General features: G+C 35.7%; 1 protein-coding gene across 4 annotated transcripts in view; it reads right to left on the reverse strand.

Moving 5' to 3' along the window:
- Positions 1-13346, reverse strand: part of PARPBP (PARP1 binding protein) — a 38417-nt gene that overhangs the window by 23577 nt on the left and 1494 nt on the right. For all 4 annotated transcript variants that reach the window (XM_072923477.1, XM_041713585.2, XM_030263187.4 and 1 more), the window contains 4 exons: positions 6668-6895; positions 5683-5790; positions 4095-4265; positions 2420-2574 (listed from right to left, as the gene is read on the reverse strand). In XM_072923477.1, coding sequence (XP_072779578.1) covers positions 2420-2574; positions 4095-4265; positions 5683-5790; positions 6668-6895 — 662 coding nt within the window. The remainder of the gene's footprint in view (positions 1-2419; positions 2575-4094; positions 4266-5682; positions 5791-6667; positions 6896-13346) is intronic.

Genomic DNA, 13346 nt, shown 5'->3' on the forward strand with positions numbered 1-13346 from the left:
CTTATATGTATCAATCTATAAATCATTTTAGCATTACAAGTTTTACAGCACCCCCAAATGTTAATGAATAGTCATGCTACCGATTCTTGAAAGACTAGTGATCTCTTCCAATATCAGACTTCTAGATAATGAGACACAAACAATTTCAACAGGCCAGACATTTGAAGGAATGCTCAGTCTTCAGTGAATACACCTTGAAACTACCAAATCTCATTTCGTCTTTCCATTTCTCCTGCGATCAGGAGTGCCAGATTTGAACCAAACCATCATAGTTTCATTAAGCTTCCACTCTGTTTTGACAGACTCCCCTCTGTCCATCTAATATACTGTTCACTTTCTTAGCTGAATGATGGGGAGATGAGAAACACATTTTGGTTATTCTCCATATGTTAGCAGATACTTGGTTACACAATATCTCCCTACTAAGCACAAAATATTCTAAAGCACTTCACACCACTGTCCAAGATCTTCAATTTGGTTTCTAGATTCCCAAAGCAAAGGAATCAGGCAGATGAAGAAAGCTCCTTTCCAGTATGTGTCTCACAGTGACCCACCATTTATTTGGCTACTTTGTATTTTGTGCAGTTACAGATTTCACAAGATGTCCACTGTGACAAAATTAAACTGAAATAAAGGACTTCTAACCATTAAGCAAAAAACGCAGCATTTTTCTTGTGGCATAGCCAACACAGAGACCTGGTCAATGCAGGTTGGCTAATCTCTGCATCAGAGAAAGAGCAATGCTGCAGACAGATTGTCTAGTTTGCTCTTGGATTTTTCAGCAGGCTTCTACAAAGTAACTCAGGATTCTGCTGCATTGCTTCCTTTATCCCCCTCTGGTCTTTACTTTGCAGCAGTAACAGAACTAGAGAATTTTTTTTGCATAGAACTGTATCTTCTGGAGCTCCCAACAACTGCCACATGACAGGCAGGACACACAGACAGTCCTCATCCATGTGACACACCAAACACTTGAAAACATCTATGGATACACAGATTAAAAACATATTTTACACTGCGAGGGCATAAAGGCCATGTGGAGTATGAGAGGTGCTACAAACAGCACAGTACAGCCACCTTCCACTCCTGGTCAGCAAGACAAACAGCAATACCTACATGTGTACAGCCAACTGAATGCACAGAATCTGACATGAACAAGATTTATACCCCAAAACCAATGGCACAGCAGGTGCAGCAGGAAAAGCTACATAACAAATATATGAATGCTAAAAAGCATTTCCAAGCTCTAGAGAATTCACCCAGTGAGAAACTGATAACTCCCAGCAACTATCCCACTCCAATTTTTCTCACATTTAAACATTCTCTTTTAAACAGAGGAGTAATTAACAAGATACTGCATTTTGTTACATTTTTCTGAACTGTATTCACCTGAGAAAGTCTTTTTATCCTAAAAAGTTCATGCATATAAATATTTTTCATCAATATACAGTGCCAGACATGATTTAAACAAAGGAAAAATAGCATCTACTATATGTTGAGCAAATAGTTTTCTTTAATCACCAGCACAGACATTATGTCTCGCGCATCCAGGATGTTGAAATGAAAGAACAAAAAGAATAAAAAAGACAAAACTACTTCAGAAATACTTCCCACTTCCAGCTTCAATGGAAACTGAACATTAACTTAAAAAATGCTTACTTAGAACATTTTGTTTTCCACTGTGAGGATTAGACTCAATTCAAACTTAAAAAAAAATTCTTTAGTATCAACGACAGAACTATTAGAACTGATTTTCCAAAGTTTTGTATGGAAAAATTACTGATTATAAATGACAAAATTATTAATTTTTATGAAGCTTAAGAAAATAGCTCTTCTCTTTGTAATAATGCCAGCACTTACCAATTCAAACCCCTGTGTTATATTTACACTTCTCTAATTAATCACATATTTATAAGACTGCCCAAAAGACTAACTTCAGTTCTTCAAACACAATTAAAATCAGCAACTCCACCAGAGCCTCCCTAAGAAATAATTCTTATGCTTCATTTATATACCTAAAATGAAAGAAAGAAAAGGCTAAATAACTGTCATTTGTTAGCAGCAATAAAGACTCCTTTACAGAAGGGTAAACAGAATGAAATTACCAAAAGAAGGAATTAACTAGCAAGAAGTAAAGCACATATCAGTTTATGTACTTACCAGAGAAGTTGGAAGTCTTTTAAACTTCATTTTTAACTAGAGAAGTAACCAAACCACCATACATATGTTGATTTGATAAAAATTCAATACAAAAACCTCTCAAAAATTCATAAGTTCACCTCAATTGTTTTTCAATTATATTTTCAAATAAGGTTTAATTTTTAAACATTTACTCTGAATTCTTTAGTAAGTACATTATTTGATTTTCTTTTTGTTTAAGCACAAGAAAAGTAGGGGCTCACCAAGACAAATCTATTACCTTGTATTTAAGATTTCACCAACAATTTCTTGCAGCTTGTCAATAAAATTAACAAAGTTGGAAAGACCTTTTACATGGGCTCTTAAAGGATCATATATAGAAGATGCAAAGTCTCTTCCTCCAAGTTCTATGGTCCGGATAAAAGAGGTTGCCATCTATTAGGAGAAATAGGCAGAAATATCAAACTGTAGACATAGACTGCACATATGTTGAAGTGAGCCTTTCCTACAGGTCTGCAAATTGTGTAACAGCTGGCTGATAGCAGAAATAACTTACCTGAAATCAAACAATGGCTCTTAATTGCAAGCTTTGTACATCTCACCATAAATATTTGCAAGATCAATACTTAAATAGTACAATAGTATTAAAAAAAACCAAAACACAAGTAAAAATAACCCAGCTAATTTGATGTTTACATCAGCTTTTTGAAAGCTTAGGACAAAAACTTATTAAAACACTGTACATAACTCTTGTTGTTGTTGTGGCTGTTTAAATGCTCCTGCTGGCCTCACAAAAACTACTCTCATATTCAGAGTGCTCTCTATGGCCCAAAGACAACTTTAACATAAGCACATAAAAGTTTACTTCAGCTTATAACAACTCTTAGAGAAGCAAATAATGTATATTCAAATTTTATAAAAAATAATGACAGCTAAGGCTTCTGTCCTTCTGAAAGTGTTAATATATTTTTATATGCTGTAAGACAATTAAAAGATGTGCCAAAACCATAGAGTACAACCTCCAAAATTTTAAGGCAACAGTAAGAACAAAAACCCTAGCAGTTGGCCAAGAAGGTGACAGTAAGGATAACAACCCAATGCATTTGACACAGATGCAGTAATGTTAATTCTACATGCAAATTTTAATTTCAGAATACAGAGCTAAATCATAAAGCTCTTCGGGCTGGAAGGAGAGAAACTGAAATTACTCTAGCACAGAAAGTAAACCTGACAGTATTCCTGTCTTTGTGCTAAAGATCTCCCATGGATCAAGTAAACACTTCATAGGCCTTTCCCTTCCTAATGGAAATTACTCTAATTTTCAGGATTTCTACAAAACACAGATGCCAGAAAACATGATTTCTTCACACAGTAGAGAAGCTTCCCCTCTGATAACTGAAGAAGACGAGGTAAATCCAGTCCAAACACATACAGTTTTTTATACAACATTAACAGAGCATTAGGACCTAAAATAATTAAACCTGGAACTGAGATTTCACAACTTTTCCATATTTATTCAACCATAGAAGTTTGAGAATGCAGCTGCTTCAGTGGCTACATACCCATACTGTTTTTAACTTAGACTGAGGTTACACTGCATACAAAATTTCACTATTTTGAGTATGAGTGACTACAGTGGTTCTTTGGAGAAGATTCTTATTTACCTTATTTCAACTATTTTTGAGATGGCTCTGTGCTGACAACAACTGTAAGATCCCATTTTAGAATTCCTGAAATACACACAAACTATTTTTTCTGTCCACCTTGAGATCCCATGACCAAACAAGCAACCATTGCTCCCCACAGAATCTATTTCTTTTTAACTTTAAAATCTTTTTCATGGTGGCATTTGACTCTGCTTGCAAACATCAGTGTTGCATATAAAGCCACATTCTCTGTTTAGAGACCTACTTTACTGACCCTGTCTTCCAGGAAGATTCATTTGACACACATACCAGAAAAATGGACATTTTTCTCTCCTGTGAGGCATGTTTCAGGTTAGTGAAGGCTTCTCTACCAAGTCCTCTGTCAGGAACATTCAGAATATGAGCCACTGCCAGATCATCCTTAGAATTCACCAAAAGGCTTAAATATGAACAGACAGATTTCTTTGCCAGGATTGTCATCTGCATGAGAGAACAAACAAATTGTTCAATCCCACTGCTATAAATTACGTTCCATTTTATTTTAAAGTTAATTAGTCATGTACTGATGTAGTTTTTGGAAGAGTAAGAATTCACCTTGCATCTCAAAATGCTATTTTATGTATGAGGATTCCGGAAGTCTTGATGAAAACAAACATGATAAATAAGTTAGAATTGCATATATGGTACTTGAATATTCATGAGGTGTTTGAGGGTTATTAAAACTGGTTATAAATTTCTATTTAAAAACCTCCCCACAGACATACCTTTTCTATCTCAAAGCAGATTACCAGCACCATTAAACCATGTAAGAATTTGTCATTAACTTCAAAAAGACTAAGATTTTAAACTATTTACCAATTCTGCCAGAGATTCTGTAATTTTTTCTTTTGTCTTCCAGGGGACTTCAATCAAAGAAACTCCACTGCCTGAGTTTGGACATAAATTGTGACCCAGCCCCACCCACATAACCAATATATAACATTGTAAATGCTAGTATTGCAGTACTGTGAGAACAACAGCCCCAGAACAGAATAATTTGCAGTTTTGCTGCAAGCAAAGAAAAAAAATCAAAAAAAGAGGCCATTAACAGAAGAACATATAACAAGAAAAATTATACCTGCCATGGAATATCTTCTTTTAGCACAGTACATATACAACAAAATATTTTCACAAACTCAAATATGTACATATGACTGTCTGCAAAGACAGTCCTCAGAGGAGGAAAAAAGAGCAAAGAATATTTTTACTGCATAAGTCAAAGCAGCAAGAAAGCCATTGTGGTAGTGGTAGAAGTACTGTTTAGGGAAGAACCTCACTTCAGAAAATATTTTCTTGTCCAGAAATATTTTGAGTTATACTCAAAGATTGATTTGAAATTGCCATTCATTGTGAGAAAAGTAAGTTTGGAAATGACTAAAGCTCCAGCATTTCAAGCACTGCTAGAAAGTACCCAGAGATTCTTATTTTGGTGGTTAAAAGGGTAAAGGGAAAGTCGCCAAGTCCTCAATTGGGACAGCCAAACCTTGTTTGCTTTGCTACAGCTACCACCACAGTGGCTATTCAGATTTCTTCCATATGTAAGGGACTACAGGCTAATAAAATGAAATCAAAGGAGATTACTTCATTTATTTAACGCACAGTCAAAACAATGCTTGAGTGATGGTGCGTTTGTCTACATCAAGTGCCTGCCATTCTGGACTGTCCTCCAGAATATGAAGTTCAGCACATAGCCCCATACACACCTACAATACACTCAAGTGATGCAAAGTTTGGATACACAAGCTGTTTTGTTTTTTAACACAGCCACATTTGAATAACAATAATTGGAAAATAAAACTATGTTATATTTCATCTTTTCAATAGATACAGAAAATTACAAGAGACAAAAAACTTTTACCTTCATATGGTTCTGGCCCTGTCTATTGATTTGTGTAGGAGTAGAAAGAAGAGAACCATTATTTTCTTGTGCATTCATTACACCAGAAATAAATTCCAACAGTTGAACCTTTAATAAAAAGATCATAATAAACTTAAATATGAAGATGACTAGAAAGCAAAACCTATCTCTGTCATTTTGCTAGTGTTTGAGGTTAGCACAGCCCTTACAACCCACTTTTAGTTTTAGTCTTTAGAAGTATAACTATTCTAGTGGAGAAATGAAGTGTAAGGCTAAAATTAACTTAGAAATTATCTCAAACAGTTATATTAGACACTTGCACTAAAAGCCACTGCTTACATTTTGGAGAACATTTAACATGTTATGCCAAGTTCAGCAAGAGCTCCTTAACCCACCCAAATTCTCTATCTTTCCCATGAAAAGTAGGAGGAAAAGAAAAACACAGAAAAACAAAAAAAAAGCACCCAAAAAACCCCAAAAACAAAACAAAAAAACCGACTGCAATAAACTACAACAGAGCTGTGACTGAGTGGCTGAACTGGAACTTCTGAAAAAAGAAACCTAACATGCAAATACATATATTATACAGAAGTTGGTTTTTTTTAAAGAGCATAGTGTTTTCAAAATGGTAATCATTAAAAATATATTAGCTACACATCAACATACAACCAAAACCCCATGACATGTTAATTACTAAGCTTTGTTCCAGTTTTATCAAATCTCTACAGTTTATTTCTCATTCCAATTTATGGCAAGGAGTCATTTATTCATAGAAGAGTTGTGGGACCTCACATTCCAGCAGGACAGAGAAATAATTTTTCAGTGAATTTAAAACCTCTTACAAAATTTAGTAATTTAAACTCAAAAACTTCCTCCCCAAGTTGTGAATAACCTAGAGCACCTGTGTATAATTAGAAGTTAATCCATAACTGGAACCAAAAATATGTCAAAGCAACATAAGAGGTCAAACAAACATAATACTTACAGGGGATATGCTTTCATCTTCAGCTAAAAGTCCAAGACTATAGCACTTCTCATATATGTCTATTAAATCTAGCATATTGCTTCTTGCTAAAAAGTCATTATAGGCTTTTTTCACATCAGTATAATTTTCAGGTTCTTTCATGTTTTCATACAATCCCAGTTTGTCATGTAACAAATAGTTCCACATTTCCAACACATCACTAAGTGACACTGTGAAGTCTCCATGGTGCTAGCAGAATAAAAAAAAAAAAAAACAAAAACATGTTTCATATTCAGCATAGTTTTGAAAATAAATTTAAAAGAAGCTGCAAATATGTAAACAAACATATATTTGAAAATCTATTATAATTTAAATTGATCAGAAACAAAGTCTTACTTATAGCTTTGCATTTACAGTTGAATTTTATTATATTTCTGTCAGTATTTGTTCCTGATCTTTAAAATATCAGGCCTGTATATTAAAGTTCACCCATGAGAAAATGCAGTGAATGTTGTAGGACTACTTCTTGCATAAAGTTATTTGCAGAAATAGTCTGCAGCATGGTAGGGATTTACTTCCCAAAGGCAGTAAATATGGCTCCCTTACTTTGTTTCAAGCAGTAAACTGGGAAAACATATGTCAATTTAAAAAAGGAGCTTTTCTTCCTTGCATTAATACAGTTATACTTTATCATAACATTGACAGTGTTGCTACACAGTTCTAATAAATACATTAAAGCCATGCACATCCCTCTGTTACTACTATAATTAACATTAACTATACAGTATAGACTACACTCTTCTGGTGAAAATGATCAGATTTTGGTCCATGTGCCACTCTGCCTTCTCCTCCAACCACTTGCTCTTACCACCTTCTCTTTCACAACTTGTCCTCCTCATTTTTGGCCACACACTGCTCTTTAAACTGAGTACCAATCTCCAGTTCCTGCTGCTAAACTTTTGTCCACACCACTGGTATCTCAAGCACTCCCCAAGCTGTGGCAGCAAAAAAAGCTGTTTTTCACCATGTAACATGAGATAAATGCCCTCTGACCAAGGAACAAGCCTTGCTTTGCACTGTCCATAATGGCAGATGGCTCCTGTCTACAGCAAAGGTTTAATTCTATTTCATAACATTTCAACATTAAGCAACTAAATTACCTATAAACACCATTAGCAACAGAACACATGAAATAAGAAAACATGAGAATTTCTAATCCTAATTGTTCCAACCCAAATGATCCCTCCTTTGGGTTCTAACACACTTAGCGCAACTTTCTCAATAGACCTCATTAAATACACAACTCCAAAATCCTGAAAGTCAACTATTTTGGTATTGTCTAGGTGAAAAACAAGGAGTGAAAATTAAAGAACACTCACACATATTAGCTTCAGAGCACTTTCCTGCCTTCTAATTTGTGCATGGGTTATGATAAACCAACACTATGAACTTACATATTATTCCACATATCACCAGAATGTTAAAACTGCACGTGTGTTTTATGAAAAGCACCCGATTTTCATTTCAGCCCCTCAAAAAATTAAACATATAATCTTATTATAACCCAATTTAAACAGATCAAAGCCGCAGTAGATAGGAAAAAAATGTTATTTTCTCACTTTATTTTGAATCAAAATCCTTCAGGAGTACCAAGTTAAAGTACAACTTCATAAGGTATCTAATAAATCAAAACATTTACTCACCAGATCAAGGGCCTGCAGGGATTAGCAAAGTTTATGTTAGTGCTGCAAAAATATTTTAAATCCAAATGCTGCATTCCAGATATTAACCTTTGTGATCAGACATTCACTGTGATGGCATAATCCATTACTTACACAGTCAATTTATCAAGTCTCTGGTTTTAAAATTAATTTTAAAAATACTGTGGTGTTTTGCAGTAAGCATTTGTCAACTGGCTAATAGCTTAAGGAAGTTCAAAAAGTCCCATGTTTTCATTCCATTATAGGCAGAACAAGTGTTTCATTTCATAGGAATAGAACCAATAAGGTATTACAAAGTATTTTCACTTCCTGGTAATACAGCATATTAAGTCAGCTGGGGCCTCTGGTTTTAGAATATCTGAAATCCAGTAGCAACATTTCATGCTAAAAGACATCATTATTCACTGTTTTGTAGGTATTTTAAGTTTTCTAGTGCTAAGTATATAGCAAATCAATTTCTATTTCGACAGCAAATTGTTAAAAAAAAAAAGTTTGTGCTTTCAGCACCAAAATGTTGGCTTCCACCTTCCCCAAACAACGGCTCATCAATCCTTTCAGGAACATGTGTGCAAAAGACTGCTGTGCTTAAGCACCACCTCTGTGTTGGGGCTATTCTTTCCAGGCATACTCCTAGACTGCAGCATTGTTTTCCGGCTTTGTCCTTGAGTTGGGCACTTCTGCACCCTTGTCACCTGAGTCCTGCTCAGACTTCATTGCTTCCCTACACTCTCACACAGCAGAGGGGCTCCCAAACTGTGGTACATAAAGTACATTCACGTAGGAAAAAGCAGCATTTTTAACAAGTTTCCTATCATGGTGACAGTGCTGGGCACAGACTGAAAAACTGATTGATGTGAGTACAAGCACATGGACATCAGACAGTTGCGAGGTTGCAAAGTGCAGAAGCGGTGAAGTTCCAGGCTGAAAGCCAAGGCTCAGAGAAATGACAATATTATAAAATAATAATAAACAAAATTACAATGGCATGGGTATTGAACACTTTTTGTGGGTGAAGGGGAGTGCTGAGGGACAAAGTACCAGGGCCCAAGAGAGTAGATGCTCTATGTAAGGATCACAAGAGAGCTGTTGTACATAGGGGACAGTAGAACAGTAGCTGTCACAGAAAAATCACAGAATAGGCAAAGCAAAAACTGTACTCTCCCAAACAACAAACCAGTACTTTCTAAAGCCAACCCTGTCAATTATAGTGGTAATAAAAACAAGAGACTGAAAATTTAGAGCCTTGCTGGTTAGAAATTAATGAAACTATAAAAAAACCCACACATCCTTGCTTTCTCTTCTACCCCTCAAAACAGACACCTGTAATACTATAGAGAGAGGGGTAAGAGGGAGAAGAAAAAGTCCTATTGATAAGCAAGGAAAGATGCATCAAGGCTTAAGCGCAAAAATTTTAACATTGTTAAAACAACCTCAGTTGTTAAGCATAACAAATACATGAAACTAACTTAAAGTTACAATTTGACTACACAGGGTATGGGGAAGACGGTAGAACAGCCTCAATATATAATTTCCTTTTAAAAAAGTATCCAGAGAAATACGTATTACTCCAAAGGCTTTTCTAAAGAAGAGCCTGTCCCTTGTAGAGAAGGCTACTCAGCACTGGTGAGACCACATTTAAGTACTGTGCCCATTTCTGGGCTCCTCAGTAGAAGGGAGACTCAGACACACTGGAGAGAAGTCCAAGGAAGTTCACGTATCACCCACAGACATCATGAAGGGACAGGAGCACCTCACGTATGAGGAAAGGCTGAGAAAGCTGTGGCTGTTTAGTTTGGAGAAAAGAACGCTCAGGGAGGATCTCAAAGCATACAAATATCTGAAGGGAGGGTGCAAAGAGGATGGAGACAGGAGCTTTCCTAAGGTGCCCAGTGGCAGGAGCAGAGGCAATGGGCACAAACTGAAACACACACAGAAGGTTCCCTCTGAACATCAGGAAACACTTTTTTACTCTGAGGATGCCCGAGTACTGGCACACATTGTCCAGGGAGGTTATGGAGTCTCCATCCTCAGAGACAATTTGAGACACCTGGACAGGCGCCCTATTTGAGGGAGGCTGGATAAGATGACCTCCAGAGTTCCCTTCCAACTTCAACCCTTCTGTGATTCTGTGCAAAATTAATCATGCTGAAGGACAGCCAAGACAATCTCTCTTAGTAGCATCATTACAACATGTTACAAGCAGCACATCACATAAAATTGCTACAAAGTTAGTCAGGAGTATCTCATCACCAAAAGGGAGACAGAACAGTTTAAGGGAGTAACACTGTAAAACTCCACTTTTTTCTTCATTTGCCAACATGGAAGCAGGACAATTTGGGAAATCATTTTAAGAAATAAAGATACTAAACAGAACATAATATTCTCCAGTCGGCATACACAATGCACTTGTCGAAGCACAGAACAGAAATAAACCAAAGATTTTGTATATTTATGCTTTTATATAAAATCAGAAATATACAAAAACAAATTTCTAAAGGGAAGATAATTTCTAAAATCAACAAAGAAGCAGTTTCTCTTCCAGTATCAAAGTTCTCATTCTAGAAAAGATTTCCAACACATTTAAGTCTGACAACTTAAACTCACAGATTCTGGAAAAATAATTATTTTATACACTTCAGTTTCCCATCCCACTAACTAAAACAGCCATAGTCTGAAAATGACAGGTGACTATTTGACCAAAAACTCATCTTCTACCCCTGATGATCCACAGGTACAAACAGTCAACTTAAAGCAATTACCCTCAGCTGAACTTCATCTTGAAAACTTTTCTTATTATTTCAAACCCTGAGGAAGAATCTTCTTGAAAATGTTCCTAGATTTTTAGATCTATACTAATCAATCTAGGTGAAAGGTATTTCTATTCAGAGACGTTATACCACATTGCTACAACCCAAAGTATTTTCAGAGGGATTCAGAGCACAGGTTTGCTTTTTTTTTTCTTTCATCCCTGCTGTTGGATCAGGGATTATTACACTTTTTTCTATCCTTATTCTGGTGAAATTTAAGATTAACAGATTATGAAGCTTTTAAACTTTGCTAGAGTTCTCCTAAAAACTTTGTTATTTTTCATTTCCACTGTTGATACAGGTACCAGTTAAAACACCAAAGCCATTAAAATTGTCCAAGCTCCTAAAGGAAGAGAAATGTATTTTGGTTATTTGTGATAGGTTGGATGTGTTGGGTTTCTCCCAATACAGCCTGTTAATGAAATTATTTTTATTGCAGTAATTGACTTTACCAAAATAGATTTCCATTCTACAGGTGCTAACAATTCAAATTATTGTATTTAAATCAGACACCTAACAAGTAATATGTCTACAACTGTAATACTCTGCATCTTAGTTTGAAGTTTCAGTACTGAACAAAATAAACCAGACAGATTTTGCTTTAAGACTGTGAACTTGAAAATGGATACCATCTAAAGAAATTGTGCTTCAGATGCAGCACATGCAAGTCCTAAAATAATTTTAATCCACATATACAAGCCAAGGTTTGTCTTGTTAGACCAACTAGAAAAAACAAATCAGTTTTTTGAAAACTTGTTCTTTCTTCAGATCTGAAGAAGCTAAACATTTCAAAATTAAATTAGTTGAAAATAACTGCTATAATTTTTGTTAGACCATCTCTGAAATAAGAGATATTTATGGAAGAGGAAAAAAAGGATAAAGTAGAATAAACTAATTACCTCTAGTGGAAGAAAAAATTTATTGCAAGGAAAACAGGGAGCAATGAACCTTTTCATGTCTGTAAATTTTGGCATACAGCAGAACAACACATTTTAGTTCCCAGAGCTGGCTTTGGAAAACTGTTTGCAGTTTTCCCTTGAGAATCACAACAAACATGACAAACAGCTGTCACATCCATATGTTGTTTTGCATTAATGTCTTCTACCAGTTTTCCAAGAGTTGCTTTTGATGCACGCTGATGTTCTCATTTCAGCCTACACAGGTATTGTGAGGACACCAGGCTCCTGGCTGGAATATATTACATTCCAAAAAGTACCAATGTAGTATCTGGGCATTCTAGTACCCTTACTGTAACATATCTAACAGTGGGGGATGACTTAACCCGTTTTATACTTAATGTTTAGCAAGAGATATTCCTAGTCTGCATATTTTAGACTACAAAATCTTTTTCTGATGCACAAACTGAAGAAGGTTTTCTGTTTGTTTGGATTTTTTATTGGCTTAAGAATTTCACTTTGATGTGGTTCTGCTGTTTCTGGTATGTTTGCTGATTTGGTACATTTGTTTTCATTTTCTTACACTAAAGCTTTGTACTACATGTTTGACTTACTATGCAACACTTGAGAAAGTCTTCCAAAACCGGTCAGTATTGTTTTCATCAATAATTAGGTTAATTAACCTAAAAAGGTATCTTTAAGCTATTAAAACAAGTATTATAATAGCTCTCCTTTGACTAGACACAGGCAAAGGCCTGATTGTATATTGCAGTTGTTTCTGGTCTCTTTCAGACATCCTCCACCTCTGACAAGCCATAGCCTTTTTTCAGAGACACTTTAGGGTTATTCCTCCTTTTCAACATTTGACAGACACTTCATGTACACACACAAAGAAAGCCATAAAATTCCTACTGGTACTGGCTACACACTCACAACTTACAGGTACATATAGGTCTTCACCTGACCAGCGTCAGGAAAAGCAGCAGCCAAGAATGGACTATGGCAAGTACAACTCACACAAACTATACCAAATCAGTTTTGTAATCATGTTCTTCACATGCCATTCAGAAGTCTTCTTGGAGCACTCAGAAAAACAATGCACCCCAAATGCCATAGTTCTCTTACCCTGATCTATAGCACAAAAGAAACATTGGATGGAAATAAACAGAAGTGACACAGTCAGTAGTGTTTAAAGTTTGGAGCTCAAACAGACAAATAAAGCACTTCCATCCTCCCATCTATCTTGCAGGTCCTTTTTGTAAACCTCGCTTCAATA

This window comes from Taeniopygia guttata, chromosome 1A (assembly GCF_048771995.1).
Source record: "Taeniopygia guttata chromosome 1A, bTaeGut7.mat, whole genome shotgun sequence".
Classification (NCBI taxonomy): Eukaryota; Metazoa; Chordata; class Aves; order Passeriformes; family Estrildidae; genus Taeniopygia; species Taeniopygia guttata.